The sequence below is a fragment of the Trichoderma evansii genome (genome assembly GCF_050947405.1).
Source record: "Trichoderma evansii strain SZMC 28006 chromosome Unknown GGI43scaffold_3, whole genome shotgun sequence".
Lineage (NCBI taxonomy): Eukaryota > Fungi > Ascomycota > Sordariomycetes > Hypocreales > Hypocreaceae > Trichoderma > Trichoderma evansii.
This window is the reverse complement of record NW_028145203.1, coordinates 528,463-542,359: the sequence shown is the minus strand read 5'-3', so window position 1 is coordinate 542,359 and position 13,897 is coordinate 528,463. Positions and strand designations below refer to the sequence as shown.

General features: G+C 51.2%; 5 protein-coding genes across 5 annotated transcripts; 4 read left to right on the top strand and 1 right to left on the bottom strand.

Moving 5' to 3' along the window:
• The first annotated feature begins 1,326 nt into the window (after positions 1–1,326).
• On the top strand, positions 1,327–4,367 carry GGI43DRAFT_238045 (uncharacterized protein). The gene is made up of 5 exons (XM_083200637.1): positions 1,327–2,622; positions 2,677–2,812; positions 2,880–3,079; positions 3,136–3,276; positions 3,348–4,367. The coding sequence occupies exons 1-5, from the start codon at positions 1,600–1,602 to the stop codon at positions 4,194–4,196; spliced, it is 2,349 nt and encodes a 782-aa protein (XP_083063885.1). The 5' UTR covers positions 1,327–1,599; the 3' UTR covers positions 4,197–4,367.
• A 380-nt stretch (positions 4,368–4,747) lies between these two features.
• GGI43DRAFT_238113 (1-pyrroline-5-carboxylate dehydrogenase) lies at positions 4,748–7,556 on the top strand. Its single transcript, XM_083200639.1, has 3 exons — positions 4,748–5,161; positions 5,226–5,333; positions 5,425–7,556. The coding sequence occupies exons 1-3, from the start codon at positions 5,036–5,038 to the stop codon at positions 6,916–6,918; spliced, it is 1,728 nt and encodes a 575-aa protein (XP_083063884.1). The 5' UTR covers positions 4,748–5,035; the 3' UTR covers positions 6,919–7,556.
• A 1,107-nt stretch (positions 7,557–8,663) lies between these two features.
• GGI43DRAFT_238135 (uncharacterized protein) lies at positions 8,664–9,665 on the top strand. Its single transcript, XM_083200640.1, has one exon. It carries the CDS (start codon positions 8,894–8,896, stop codon positions 9,491–9,493), a length of 600 nt encoding a protein of 199 aa, XP_083063883.1. The 5' UTR covers positions 8,664–8,893; the 3' UTR covers positions 9,494–9,665.
• A 114-nt stretch (positions 9,666–9,779) lies between these two features.
• Positions 9,780–11,410, top strand: GGI43DRAFT_238051 (basic helix-loop-helix domain-containing protein). Its single transcript, XM_083200638.1, has 2 exons — positions 9,780–10,669; positions 10,772–11,410. Exons 1-2 carry the CDS (start codon positions 10,010–10,012, stop codon positions 11,312–11,314), a joined length of 1,203 nt encoding a protein of 400 aa, XP_083063882.1. The 5' UTR covers positions 9,780–10,009; the 3' UTR covers positions 11,315–11,410.
• A 404-nt stretch (positions 11,411–11,814) lies between these two features.
• On the bottom strand, positions 11,815–13,506 carry GGI43DRAFT_238039 (Per1-like-domain-containing protein). The gene is made up of 4 exons (XM_083200636.1): positions 13,024–13,506; positions 12,900–12,948; positions 12,057–12,816; positions 11,815–11,947 (listed from the first exon to the last, which is right to left on the bottom strand). Exons 1-4 carry the CDS (start codon positions 13,153–13,155, stop codon positions 11,890–11,892), a joined length of 999 nt encoding a protein of 332 aa, XP_083063881.1. The 5' UTR covers positions 13,156–13,506; the 3' UTR covers positions 11,815–11,889.
• Between the last annotated feature and the right edge of the window lie 391 nt (positions 13,507–13,897).

Below are 13,897 nucleotides of genomic sequence, written 5' to 3'. Positions count from 1 at the left end.
TCTCAGCTTCATCTCGACTGGATTCGCCTGTGGGATGCATGTCGAGCTGAAAACAAGACGAAGTTTGAGCCGGCAAGAAAAAAATTTCTGCTCCAAAGTAGTATACAGAGGGGCATTGATTACATAATCCATAAATGCCGAGCTAGTTGACCTGAGCCATTGCGTGGGTACAGAGCACTAGTACTCTATAGTTCTCAGGAAAATGGACAAAATTTGCCTGTGAGCTTATGGAAATTGACATATTATTATTCAAATCTAAGAAGCATGTTATAATCGAATTGAAAAATATGAAACTACTGTTCACTTACAGGGCACTATATACGCATCTGAATATGATCGAGAAGGCCTTCACGATTGCGCTGATCGGCTCTACGTAGTTCCGATTACCTCAGCAGATCAGCTTCCGCGGACTCGATCTGCAAACCATGGCGCCCCACCGCAATCTCACTTGAGCTTGTCCACTTCTTAATTTCCAAATCGCTGCGCAACGCCGTCTTCGTCGCGACAGCTGGATGCCTCTCTTATCTCTCTGTCCCAACGCATGCATCCATCAATCACGAATGCGTTCAATCAGCTGCAATATTCCCACACCAGTGCAGGGCAACTCCGAGCCGGCTCTCCGAACTCCGGCAGTTGAGCTCATCCAATCAGCTATCCACACTTCGGGGCGTTTTCTCTGTCTGTCTTACCCCTGATCACCTGTTCAACTCACGGCCGTTCGCTCCGTACAAGCGGTGCTAGTATGTGTGTGCGTGACTTGAGTGCGTGAGAAGCTGAGGGGTCGCTCTGGCAACCTTGGCAGGCTCTCTTGGCATAATCGTATCATCTCATCCCACTGCAATATCTGACGCTCCCTGCGGTGGAGTGGTACATACTACTGACTGCGCCAGCGCTATTGCAGGTAGTAGACCTATTAAGAAAGTTCTTACGCGTAGAGAGAGGCACTGCTAGTAGATCATACGAACAGTAATCACAAGAATCAATAGTCAGCCACGCAGTCATCTCGGCTGTCATCAACGCCAGATTGACGCTGCACGCCTTCATGTACAGCATCCTACGATCCGCGAGAAATCTTCAGCGAAACTATTGGCCCTGTCGTCATTGGCGAGGAACCGGTCCACACTAGCTGCCCCTTTAGTTCCCTTCCAGGCCTGTTTATGTTTCTGGCGCTGCTACGATCCCTGTCCAACAGGTCGCCAGATCCTGGTCCCCAGCACGCGCTACAGCGTTAAAGTAGCTCCCCAAGCTCCCGTAGTGCTCCACTGGGCGAATATTATCAGTTCGAAGCCCTCTCGTCTGTCGTAAGGCCAAAGCTTGTTGGAAGCCCAATTCCCCCCAGACAAAGACGAATCTGCATCTGTCAAAGGAGAAGTCGGAAATTCCGTCTGCAGCTCGTTAATCGCACTTGAGCCGTCAAAGTGCGCGACAGGGGAATCGACAAGGTCATCGCGGCTAAGCTGATCGCAGAGGCCGCCAACTGTGGGAATCTCGGAGTCGCATCTGAGCAGCAGCTTTCGCCCACTGCCGACAATTGCTCTGCCAAAACTTTAGTTTCAACTGTCGCATTTACCAGCACAAGAGTCGCCAGAGAGTCTCGCCATGGATTCACACATTAACGGCGAGCCAGTCGCAGATATCGACCCTCAAAACCCATACACGTCCAGCAGCAAATGGCGCCATCAAGAGTCGACTAAATATGCCCGCCACGAGGCGAATTTTCAGGCGCGCGATCCCACGACTGCCGGCACAACCGACGACTTGGCCGACTATCTCAACTCTACTCGAATTGAACCTCAGGTGAACGGAAATAGAGCACACTCAGCGGGAAATTACCAGCCCATCGCCGTGGCGCACAGCCAAGGACAGCCTGCCGAAGATGTTGTTGCCAGCCATCCAGAGGAGGTGACGGATGGCAAAGAAATCGTGTGCGGTCCTCTTCTTAACTATCGCCGCATGGAACAGGGCTACTGGTACGGAAGTGTCCTTGTTGTTACAAAGGGCGGCGGCAAACAAGCGCTCTATGAGCCGTTGCTGGTCTTGCGACGTGCTGCAGGACAGGGAGACGAGAAGTCGAGGCACGCTCAGGACGCGCAAGTTTACGGCGAGCGCCTCTATTCAGACAAACGAAATACATTTTGGGCGTTTGGCATCAGCGTACCGCTCGAAGCTCAGGAGACCCAATATGAATATGAAGTTCTGGATCTGCGATATTCCACCACCCATAAGCCGCGAGTCAATAGCTTCTACATCCCTGCCGTAAACGAGTCCATGCGCATGATGTTCTACTCCTGCAACGGCTTCAGTGTCGGTACCGACGAAGACGCATGGAGCGGCCCGTGCCTGTGGAAGGACGTTATGCGGAAACATGCGGCCGCGCCAATCCACGTCATGATTGGCGGTGGTGACCAAATCTACAACGATGGTATCAGAGTCAATGGTCCCTTGCGCACCTGGACAGACATTGGCAACCCCAAGAAGCGACAAGACTATCCCTTCCCCGAGAAGCTTCGCGCCGAGTGCGACGACTACTATCTGAAAAACTATATCCGATGGTATAATACGGAACCTTTCTCAACAGCGAACGGCCAGATCCCGCAGATCAACATCTGGGATGACCATGATGTCAGTGTAGTCTATGATATCGGGCATAGAGTTTCATGCTAATACTTTGTACAGATTATTGACGGCTTTGGGTCATATGTTGATAAATTTATGCAATGTGACGTTTTCCGCGGTATCGGTGGCACCGCCCAGAAGTACTACATGCTTTTCCAACACCATCTCCCTCCTCCTCCATCCACATACACATCGGGTAAGTTTGCTTCTACGGCATCAAGAATATATCTGAGGAGAATATACGGGCGCTAATATGTTACTAGACTTTGCCGATCAGGATGTTGATGGAACTCAGGGCATTGATCCCAACCAGCTGGTTGATACGTACGTCGCGCCGGGAAAAACTGAGCCGCAGTATATCATTGGAAAGAAGCCCGGGCCTTATGTTGCGGAACATTCGTTTAACATATACGCCCGATTGGGTGCTCGTATTGCTCTACTCGGTATTGACGCCAGAACTGAGGTAAGCCGCTGCTTGATGTGTATGCCTCATCTGTTCAATAGCTAACAAGATCATAGCGTACTCGACACCAAGTCAACTACCCTGAGACCTATGAACTCATCTTCCAGAGAGTGCGAAGTGAGCTACAGGCCGCCGCTAGATCCGGCCAGCCCATCAAACACCTGATTCTATTACTCGGCATTCCTATTGCTTACCCAGTACGTTTGCTACCTCTCACGTTTATTCATTTCCAGGGGGGTCAAAGTACTAACAAGAAAAATCATTACAGCGCTTGACTTGGCTAGAGAATATCCTTCGAAGCCCTCTTATTGGTCCCGTCAAGCTCCTAAACAGACGATTTGGCGTTGGCGGTGGCTTCTTTAACCACTTTGACGGAAGTGTAGACCTTCTCGACGATCTTGATGATCACTACACGGCCAAGACCCACAAGATCGAGCGAGCCCAACTGATTGTAGAACTACAAAGGATTTCTGCCGAATTTTCAGTACGAACTACAATCCTCGGAGGCGATGTTCATTTGGCAGCTCTAGGCCGCTTCTACTCCCACCCCAGCCTCAAGATTCCCACCGAAGAAGACAGCAGATATATGGTCAATGTGGTCTCGTCAGCCATTGTCAACAAACCTCCACCTCAGGCTGTTGCCAACCTTCTGGCACGGCGAAACAAGATTCATCATCTCAACTCCAAGACAGACGAAACTCTGCTGGATCTATTTGACAAGGATCCCGGCAACTCCACCAAGACCGCCAGCCACAATAGCTGCACGATGCCCAGCCGCAACTTTGCTCTGCTGACTGAAAATTCTCCTACAAGAAGCCCCGAAGGCTATATGCCAGGGTACGGTGCCGATGCACCTTCGCATTCATTCCTGGGCTCTGATGGCCACTCACCCTTACATCACGGCGAGGTTGGGGCTGGCACGAAGCACAAGGCAGCTACAGATGCAGGCCATGGCCAAGGCTATGACGGCAGTTTGGACATTCGCATTAGCGTTGAGATTGACCAGCACAATCCAGAGGGCCTGACGGAGAGCTACGGCTTGACCGTGCCGCTGCTGACATATCGTCCAAGGACCGAAGCGTCCTCAAGAGCCGTATCCACTGCCACTAGCCAGTAGAAACGGCGACGGTGACGGAGAATCTGGTTTTTGGTGTACGGTTCGTGGTTCGTGGTATGAGTCTCAGTCTTCATGATAAGATACCCCCTGGATTGTTGCAGAGGAGAAGGGTTTGATGCGTTGGACTTTATGACAACTAGCCAAATGCTGGCATGATCAAGAGATGGGAGATACCAATGATACCAGGCAAGGGACGGAGCACGTCCGAAATGCTGTAATAGATACCTAATAACTTTCCTTTTCGAGTGTATAGTCATTTACTAGAGTTGGGCGGCTTGGTGTGCAGTGTATTCAGTGTATTCTAGTACGTAACTATGATAATCAAAATCGTTTGAACCATGATTAAGCGCAGCTTGGGAAAAAAAATATCCATTCTCTTTGTCCCATGTGGCGTATAGTGTTAGTGCCAGGTACAGATTCACCACATACGAACAAACTCCACCATTTACAAAGCCTCCAACTACCGGCGACCTTATTTTGCTTCACGGCTCTCGACGGAGCCATTGGCTAGCCAGCGTCCGACGTCGGTGCCCCAATTGTCCAATCCCCAGACGCTTAATCGCCTCGCATCTGGGGAATTATAGGTTAAGGTCTACTAACGTCATGGTGGTGACCCCACTGCCCCTCATCTCCAATCGCCTTTAACCCGCGATAAGCCGAGCGCAGAGAGAGCTTCGATAATAGGCACATAAGGATAAAAAGATAAGAAATTGGGGTAAGAGCCTCTCTTTCCAGTTTTTTCCTCTTCTTTTCTCTGTAGATCTTTTCTTGTTTGTGATACCATATTCGACGAAGAAGAAGGAGAAGAATAGCGTTTTCCATTTCATATTCCATACACAATGCAGTCTGCTATGCTGAGAAGAGCTGGCGCAAAGGGCCTGCGCAACTGCGGGTGCCGAACCTCAAGAGCTTCCATGGCGACGCTCGCGACGTTTAGACCTCCGACTATTACGAACGAGCCTAACGTGAGTGAATGCCAAGGAGAAACAAGGAATCACGGCATTGATGCTAATGTTGAGTCTGTAATAGCAACACTATGCCAAGGGCAGCCAGCAGCGAGAGGGCTTGACAGCCGCCGTAGAGAAGCTGCAGCAGAAGCTTCCTCTGGAAGTCCCCGTTGTCGTGGGAGGCAAACAGGTGCGTTGATCCAGATGGCGAGATGATTGAATATTGCCAAAGATATATACAAGCTTCCAGATCTCAGAACATGAGCTAACAGACCTTCCAGATCAAAACCTCCGCCCTCTCCAGACAGCTCAACCCTTCAGACCACTCCAAGACCGTCGCCTCCTACCACACTGCCACCCCCGCCGATGTCTCCAAGGCTATCGACGCCGCCCTGGCCGCAAAGCCGGCATGGGAATCGCTCCCCTTCGCCGACCGCGCTGCCGTCTTCCTCAAGGCCGCCGACCTGATCGCCGGCAAGTACCGCTACGAGATCATGGCCGCCACGATGCTCGGCCAGGGCAAGAACGCTTGGCAGGCCGAGATTGACGCCGCTGCCGAGCTGGCTGACTTCTTCCGCTTCAACGTCAAGTACGCGGAGGAGCTGTACAGCCAGCAGCCCGAGCACCACTCGCCGGGCGTGTGGAACAGACTCGAGTACCGCCCGCTCGAGGGCTTCGTCTACGCTGTCAGCCCCTTCAACTTCACAGCCATTGCTGGTAACCTGCCCGGTGCCCCTGCCCTGATGGGCAACGTGGTTGTCTGGAAGCCTAGCGACTATGCTATTGCGTCCAATTGGCTTGTCTACAACATCCTGCTGGAGGCTGGTCTCCCCAAGGATGTTATCCAGTTTGTGCCTGGTAACCCTGTGGAAATCACCAAGACAGTCTTGGAGCACAAGCAATTTGCGGCCCTCCACTACACCGGTAGCACGGCCGTGTTCCGAAAGCTGTACGGCGCCATTGGCGAGGGTGTTGCTGAGGGTAGATACGGATCGTACCCTAGAATCGTGGGTGAGACTGGTGGCAAGAACTTTCACCTGATCCACCCATCAGCCGACATCGAGAACGCCGCTGTGCAGACTGTCCGCGGTGCCTTCGAGTACCAGGGACAGAAGTGCAGTGCCACGTCTCGTGTCTACGTCCCCAAGTCTGTCTGGCCTGAGTTCAAGGAGCGCGTTGTCGCTGAGACCAAGAGCCTCAAGCAGGGCGTCCCCTGGGACCACGCCAACTTCGTCGGTCCCGTTATCCACGAGGCTTCCTTCAAGAAGCTCTCTAGCTTCATTGACGAGGCCAAGAGCGACAAGGACCTCGAGCTCATCGTCGGTGGCAGCTATGACTCTTCCAAGGGTTACTTCGTCCAGCCCACCGTCTACCGCACCTCCAGCCCTACCCACAAGTTCCTCTCCACCGAATTCTTCGGTCCCGTCCTGACCATCTATGTCTACGACGACGCCGCACCTGACGCCTTTACCAAGGCCTGCGAGCTCGTCGACTCTACCTCCGAGTACGGCCTCACGGGATCCGTCTTCGCCAGCGACCGCGAGGCTCTGCGCCACGCTGAGGAGAAGCTGCGCAACGCCGCAGGCAACTTCTACCTCAACTGCAAGAGCACCGGTGCGGTGGTCGGCCAGCAGCCCTTTGGCGGTGCCCGAGCTAGCGGCACCGACGACAAGGCCGGCAGCGCAAACCTGTTGACGAGATTTGTCAACATTCGATCGATCAAGGAGGAGTTTGCGACTACGACAAAGGTGCTGTATCCTAGCAACGAGGTTTAGGTGGAATTACTTGAACCCTACATGATATGTTATACTGTATATAATAGGGGTTAAAGTTTATGGATGGCGTTGTCTCATTACTATTGTTGCCTACTAGGTACTGATAGTATTATTATTTTTACATGAAAGAGAGAAAATTGAAGTAGATTTCTGCATTTCTCTAGCCTTGGTAGTACGAATTCAATTTACTAAATTATTAAGCCAAGTGTATGCCGAGATATATCTTCTTTCTTCCTTTCATCCACGCTATAACTGGCATTGGGCGGGAAGCCATTGTCCGCTTATGTAAAGCTTCCGGTACACCGAGAATACATGTTACGTAGCGCTAAAAGCTAATTGAAGTTGACATGATTGTATTCTAACTGTGCCGTGTTGTGAAAATCTTATTTCGTGCACAATCTTTGGCCGTGTGACTATTGATCTTACACGAGTAATTACTGGACCGAGCAGTAGAGAGTACTGCAAAATTCAATAGTACGGGGCATGGCTCAAAGGAGCTAACGAGATTGTGCAAAAATTACCGTATATAAGATTAAAACAACTTAGAATCTTAGTAAAAAGCTTGGCATTGGGGATCGGCCACAAGACAAAAGACAAAAATAAGGTACGCGTCTGTCTCTCTAGTTCCTGCAAAAGTGTGCCATCCTATTCGTATTAACGAGGCTTGCTCCGAGCTGGACAGGCCATCGAGACGGGGCCCTGCTGCAGAGTACGGGCGCTATCTATTCATCGTCCGGATGTTCCGAGCTGCTGCCATGCAAATTGTGTAGAGGTAATTTCGAGACGAAGGCATTAGCATTACATGTTACTGACGATACGTTTGAGGCGCAGCTTTCAGGGAGAAGTATAAGTGAACGCTGAGTGGACGCTCCTCCTCGTTTCTCTTCTCCCCCAATCATCCCACTTTATATTCCGCACAGTCCGGGGAATCTAAGCTTGCCGAGTTGCCGTTGTGGAGAGGGTTGCACCTTATATGCCGGTACCTTGACAGTACCGGCTTGATCTAGAGCTTTGTTGGGGGCGAGCACATGCTGAGCTTTACAGCAACTTTCTCTCTTTCATCTAAGATATGACAGGCTGCGCGAGTAAGACTGAGACACACTAAGAGTTGGTGTTATGAAGATTGTCAAACTGTGACGTGACATTCCTACAAGCCACAACTCCCTCAATGGATTCTGGCTTAGCTGGAATCCCAGATTTCTAGAACTCGCTTGCTTATCGCCCTCTTCTTTAGCGCAAACGATGGGATTGAGTGGCGCAAACCACCGCCCTCCCATTACAGAGAGGGACCTGACGATGAAATCGGCCAGCTGAAATAGCGTGGTTGAGGAGGACCCCCCTTGGACACATTTTGCCACTGGACACGCGAGCTCATCCAACGTGGGCGGCCCAAACCCCGGAAGCTGTTAAAAGTGGATGGGCAGACGGTCTGTGCAGATGTCATCAAAGCATGCTGTGAGGCTTTTGGCGAGGGAAAAGGGCAGAAGGTAGCACGATACGAAGTACATAACAACATGTGGCATGTAACTGCTGGGACTGAACGCAAACAGCCACGAAGAGCGCCATGGCGTTGGGGAGAGCACCCAGTGTCACTGCCAGCACAGACAATAGCCTTGTACAATCAACGGAAGAGCTCATTTCACTCCCATCCGCAGCTCGAGTTTATTTAGTCTCCCCCATATCCCCTACCCGCTATATGGTCGGAAGAGCACGAGAGCACGAGACTCACCGGCGAGGTCTGAGAGGATGAAACTGACCATGTCGACGGCAAGTGGGCCGAAATAACAAGCAGAGAGGGATAAAGCAGAGGAAATAGGAATAAGCTGGAGAGAGAGACAAGAAGCCAAGATTTGCGGCACAGAGAGCTTGCATTGGCGTCTGCTCCAAGGGTCGAGGCTCACCACATGGGCTCGTCCGGGCCGCTGATTCGTCGGCTCGGCGGCGACACCATGGGGAGCACGCGACCATTTTCTCGATGATGCTTGGTCAATTGGCAGAGGCACGTTTTCGTCGACGTTGTTGTGGGAAAAAAAGGGCCCTTGAAAGCAGATTCGCCTGGGGGGATGTGGTCGGCTGCTCGTTTTTCAACGATTTCTGTTTTTGTAATGTAGCGCTCGGTAGGGGAGGCTTATCAGGAGAGAAAGGCCGCCTTAGTGAAATAGTGACAAGCTGCCATGAGCAAGCGAGTTTTCCATCCTCCCTTCTCTTACGCTACTCTGCAACCTGTTTCTTTTATTTCCTCCGGATTTCCTGTTCCTCTTCCATCTTCTTTATTCCGCGGATAATTGCTTCGGGCGCCCTGCCCTCTCTTTCAGGGTGCATAAGTGGTCTCGTGCCGCCGACTTTGTCTTGTGAAGCTGCCGTGATACAAGCCAAATTCACCACCAAATCTCAATCCCTATACAAAATAAAAAAAGGCTTTCTCTTTTACACTGCATATTCGATCGGGAAAGGATACACACAAAGCCCCTTCTTAATTCTCACTCGACAACTGTCCCGCTTGAAAACGCCCGCGCGGACAAACAGACGCAGCCAGGCCGTCTGCAACACCACCAAAGAAAGGCTCCAGCCATAGCTTATCTTGCCAAACCACCAACTGCATCAACCCTTGCATCGAGGCACCCGAGCTTCGGTTAAGCTGCCGTTCCTCCTGTCCACGCAACGGCGCCCGCGGATTCGGTGCGCTTTTTTTCTTAATTCATATTATTTCCCCATACTGGTGGGTAGTGTGCCGCTGTCGTCACCATCTGGGCCTCTACTTATAGCAAGATTTAGTGCGGAAAACAAGGTCTTCCTGGCTGCGCCTCACCAGGTGCCGCGTACCACTCCGGCAAGTAGCTTGGAAAACGGCCCTGCCGTCGGCTTGAAGGTCGCGTGTCAGTGGGTGCGAGCAATCAGCCTGAGACCACACGACGTGCGATTGCGGATCGCGGAGTGTGGCCGATAGCCTAAAACTAATCCTTAGATACCGATCGTGCATGCAAGCTTGGCTTTCCAGGCTCGGCATTGTTGGTAGTCTGCATAATATAGCTGCTTACAGAAGACTTGTCATCGAGTAGTACCTCGAGGGTACTTAATCGAAGTGGTGGCCATGCCTCGTCCTACACTTCCCCCTACTCCTGGTTCCTCGTCCGATATCAGGGGCAAGGATGGAATCCAGCAGCTCTCTTCTCTCCAACTAGCCTTTGAGCTGCCCCCTCCGGCCATTCACGATGCCGATGCTTCACGCATTTCACCAGTCGACTCTAAGCTCTCGCCCACCTCGACCCTAGGCTTGGACACTGCCACATCGCCCAAGACCCTTTATCCTATGCAAGCGGCGGAAACGGTCAAGTCCCGAAGACGCTCGTCCGCTGCAAATAAAGAGGCCAAGGAGACCACGTTTGCCCTGCCCCCTCCCCCTACGCGCTCCAGGAAAATCATCCAGATGAAGCCCCGAAGCCAGGAATCGAGCGGAAGCTCGACTTCTACCAAGGAGACGGCCAAGGCGGGCGGCAAATCGGCGGCCAGCGCCAAAAATTCGGCTCCCGGGGCCGAGTCCGGGTCCGGCGCCGGGAGTGCCTCGGCCAAGAGCGAATCAAAGAAGAAGCAGCCCAGCGCAACCAGCGCAGCCGGGCGTAAGATTGCGAGGAAGACTGCCCACAGCCTGATTGAGAGGCGACGACGGAGCAAGATGAATGAGGAGTTTGCCCTGCTGAAGAGCATGATCCCGGCGTGCACCGGCGAGATGCACAAGCTGGCCATTCTACAGGTTCGTTATCCCTTCCCGCCCCAATGTACTCGGCAGTCCACAAAATTTCCCCACGAATGGCGAGTCATACGCAGCGTATTTGCTAACTAACAAGTTGTTCAGGCTTCGATTGAGTATGTCCGCTATTTGGAGGACTGCGTCGCCAAGTTAAAGGCCCAGCAGGAGCAGAACCAGCAGAACCAGCCAGAGGCTTCACACAGCCCCCTACCTCCCATTCGAGAATTCCACCCAACTTTCCGGGAAGATCCCTCTGCAGATGTCGAAATGACTGATTCTGAGGCTCCGTCTCCCATCTTTGCCCCTCAGCGGCCTTCAGTCTCTCCTGCGCTCTACGCTCAAGACTCTCGCCATCGCCAGCACTCATACTCGTCGGTTTCCACCGACCAGAGACATTATAGCTACAGCGGGTCAACCACAACATCTCCCGCCTTTGGGCCTCAGACCTTTGTCAACAACAACATTGCCTCTTACACACACAGCAGCACTTCTGGATCAACATTGACAAGTCCTGCATTGCTACCGCAGAGCGACCTTGATCAAGAAGCTACAGCAGCGTTGTTGATGCTCAATAGCGACAGACGGGGAACAACGAACAACAACAACAACGGACGAGCGCTGTCTGTGCGAGATTTGCTAAGCTCATAGTTTTCGTTGTTGTCCCTTTGCTGTAATGATGCGATGACATTGTCTTTCTTTTGTCTATCTGCTTCTCTTCTTTTTTTTTTTTCTTAAAAGATATCAATATTTATGGTCTTGATAATTCGATCAGAAGCAGACCCGTGGACGGGAAAAATTTAAAACGGAGTCTGTAATGGATTTGTGGAGTTTTTGGAGGCTATGATTCAGGCGATCGATGGGATTCATATCATCATCGGTTGTGTAATCTTTCAGTTATTTGTTTTATTTATATATGGCTGGGTATACGAGAATACAAATGTGCAAAGGGAACTAAACGCACTGGATTTTTGGCTCTGGGAGGAGATACCAATGAGGGCAAGACGATGGTCTGGGGCGCGTGGCCGCTATAATACCCGCTGGCTATTGCATTTCTGGGGTATATTGCTATTTTAATTCAAGCAAGTTGAAGTAAAAGTTACAATTCAATGATAATTCTTAAAACTGAACGCCTCTGAAATCTTTCCTTATGTATTATCCTCTTATGTTTTTTTACCTTATTAGTATTAAAATTTCCGGCCCCCTATCTTTCTTCGTCATGCCTATTAAGCCTTTAATCTCTCGCTTCCGGCAAGGTCATCGTTTGCATCTTTAACCAGGAAACTATTGAGTGAATTTTGTTAGCAAAATATTCATTTCTTTAGTTTTTAAGATTACACGTGTCAAGTTGTCATCTTCTGTACGGGGTATGTAGCATGCAGCTCAAACTTACTTGTACCACAAAACAGTCGGCCCAATCGTCATTAAGTGCCACAAGCTGTGGGCATCAATGCAGCCCATCCAGGGTGGGAAATCGAACAATTCCATGCTCATGGAGAACATGACCCATGCCACTGCGATACTGGGCCACATGGCCCAAGTACGACCCAGTTTGCGATACCGGTGGAAACTGAACCAACTCCAGAGGGCGTTGTGGATGATGCCGACAACGACGTTGGCGGCCATGTTGTAGGTGTAGTCCCAGCTGAAGAGCTTCAGGTATCCGACGTGGCAGGCATATAGTATAAAGCAAAGCAGCGTCCACACCCGCAGGACAGAGCGTCGGCGCGGCGTCTTGCGGTCGAGCCGGAAGATGCGCACGACAGTGTAGTACGTGCCGTACAGAACGCTGGCGCCGGCGGCGAAGTAGTCGAGCTGCTCGGTAGCAGCAAAGTCACGGGTATGGAAGATGGAGCTGAAGATCCAGGCTGTGAGGCCAAAGTAGGAGAAGACCTCGTAGTAAGGGCGGAGGGAGTAGTGGGCTGGGATTTGCTCGCGGATTTTCTTGAGCCCTTGCCAGTGCGCCCAAAAGTTTCCGATGGAGAAGAGCACGGAGAATGGCTCCTGCATGCCGATGAAGCGGTAGAAGGGCCATTTGCCGTGAAACTGGACGACGTTTTGGTCGGAGGCGACGCGGGAGGCGGTGATGATATGTTGGCAGGTATAGTCGCATTCGGCGGGACAGTCCCAGAGGAGGAGGCGGCGGGAGAGGGCTGTTCATCGTCTGTTAGCTAAAGACTCTTGTTTTCTGTTCGTTGTTTGGCGAATATCGAGCTCGAGAGGGAGGGAGAGTTACGAATTGGAGTTTCAGTTTTGCCAGGGCCGCAGTTTTCGAGCTTGCAGACCTGTTATTCAGAGATCTGTCAGTAATACTCCTAGCCAATTGCGCAGGAAAATCAATCAGAAGAATGCAGGCATACGTCAAGACATCGTTTGAAGTCCTCCAGCTGGTCACCGACAGAAGCAAAGGTGACGCCAGCAAAGAATGCCACAAGAAGCAAGATCAAGGAGATGGCGCGAGAGCTTGGTCTCCCACCTAGTAGGGCCGCCATGTCGCCAGCATTGACGGATGGGAAAATACCTGAAAGAAAGAAGAAAAGAAAAAATCGAAAAGAAATGTAAAAACGTTATAGAAGAGAAAAAAAGATGCGCAATCTGCGCCAAGAAGGAGGGGACGTGGATCAAAAAAAGGCCACGGTATAATTAGTGGAGGTTGAATCCAGCAATTGGAGAGATGCTGCCACGATATGGAGGTTTGTAAGGAAATTCACATAGAACGCGGAGCTTGGGGCGGCCCATTGGGTGCGGGTACTCGGAGGCCCTCGGAGCGGTAATGGAGATCAAAGTACCGGTACGAAGTGCATATTAAGACTAATACAGGCAAGTCCACGAGATGAATCTCCCTCGACTCAGCCTGGAATTGCCCCTGCCAAGATGCAAAAATGTGAGACTATCTATTGCGCATTGTTGACAGCAGTGCATAATGCTCCAATATCCTGTTAGTCTCTGTTGACGAGCTTAGTACCTACTCTACAGCATCAAATGCTAATAAATGCTAAGATAGCAGTAGTGGCAGCACTTACAGCTCATAGCTGCCATTTAGGCTCGAGAACCAAATGCGGTATTGCAAGATTCGATAGCGGGTACCGGTACATGCTAGCTCCATGTCACATGCGGTATCGCCACAACCGCACTTATAATCTGTACGGACGGGCAAAAATCCCATCTTGCAGCTTCATCATCACCGCCCAATATATTCATTGATGCACAGCCGGACCTCATGTCGCCCAGTAT

Bases quoted from the DNA above. Each gene is read 5' to 3' on its own strand.
- GGI43DRAFT_238113 (XM_083200639.1), top strand. From the start codon at position 5,036: ATGCAGTCTGCTATGCTGAGAAGAGCTGGCGCAAAGGGCCTGCGCAAC. The intron at 5,162-5,225 runs GTGAGTGAATGC...AGTCTGTAATAG, and splicing joins CTATTACGAACGAGCCTAAC to CAACACTATGCCAAGGGCAG. The intron at 5,334-5,424 runs GTGCGTTGATCC...CAGACCTTCCAG, and splicing joins TTGTCGTGGGAGGCAAACAG to ATCAAAACCTCCGCCCTCTC.
- GGI43DRAFT_238051 (XM_083200638.1), top strand. From the start codon at position 10,010: ATGCCTCGTCCTACACTTCCCCCTACTCCTGGTTCCTCGTCCGATATC. The intron at 10,670-10,771 runs GTTCGTTATCCC...CAAGTTGTTCAG, and splicing joins ACAAGCTGGCCATTCTACAG to GCTTCGATTGAGTATGTCCG.
- GGI43DRAFT_238039 (XM_083200636.1), bottom strand. From the start codon at position 13,155: ATGGCGGCCCTACTAGGTGGGAGACCAAGCTCTCGCGCCATCTCCTTG. The intron at 12,817-12,899 runs GTAACTCTCCCT...GACGATGAACAG, and splicing joins CAAAACTGAAACTCCAATTC to CCCTCTCCCGCCGCCTCCTC. The intron at 11,948-12,056 runs GTAAGTTTGAGC...TTCACTCAATAG, and splicing joins CCGACTGTTTTGTGGTACAA to TTTCCTGGTTAAAGATGCAA.
- GGI43DRAFT_238135 (XM_083200640.1), top strand. From the start codon at position 8,894: ATGATGCTTGGTCAATTGGCAGAGGCACGTTTTCGTCGACGTTGTTGT.
- GGI43DRAFT_238045 (XM_083200637.1), top strand. From the start codon at position 1,600: ATGGATTCACACATTAACGGCGAGCCAGTCGCAGATATCGACCCTCAA. The intron at 2,623-2,676 runs GTCAGTGTAGTC...TACTTTGTACAG, and splicing joins ACATCTGGGATGACCATGAT to ATTATTGACGGCTTTGGGTC. The intron at 3,277-3,347 runs GTACGTTTGCTA...AAATCATTACAG, and splicing joins GCATTCCTATTGCTTACCCA to CGCTTGACTTGGCTAGAGAA.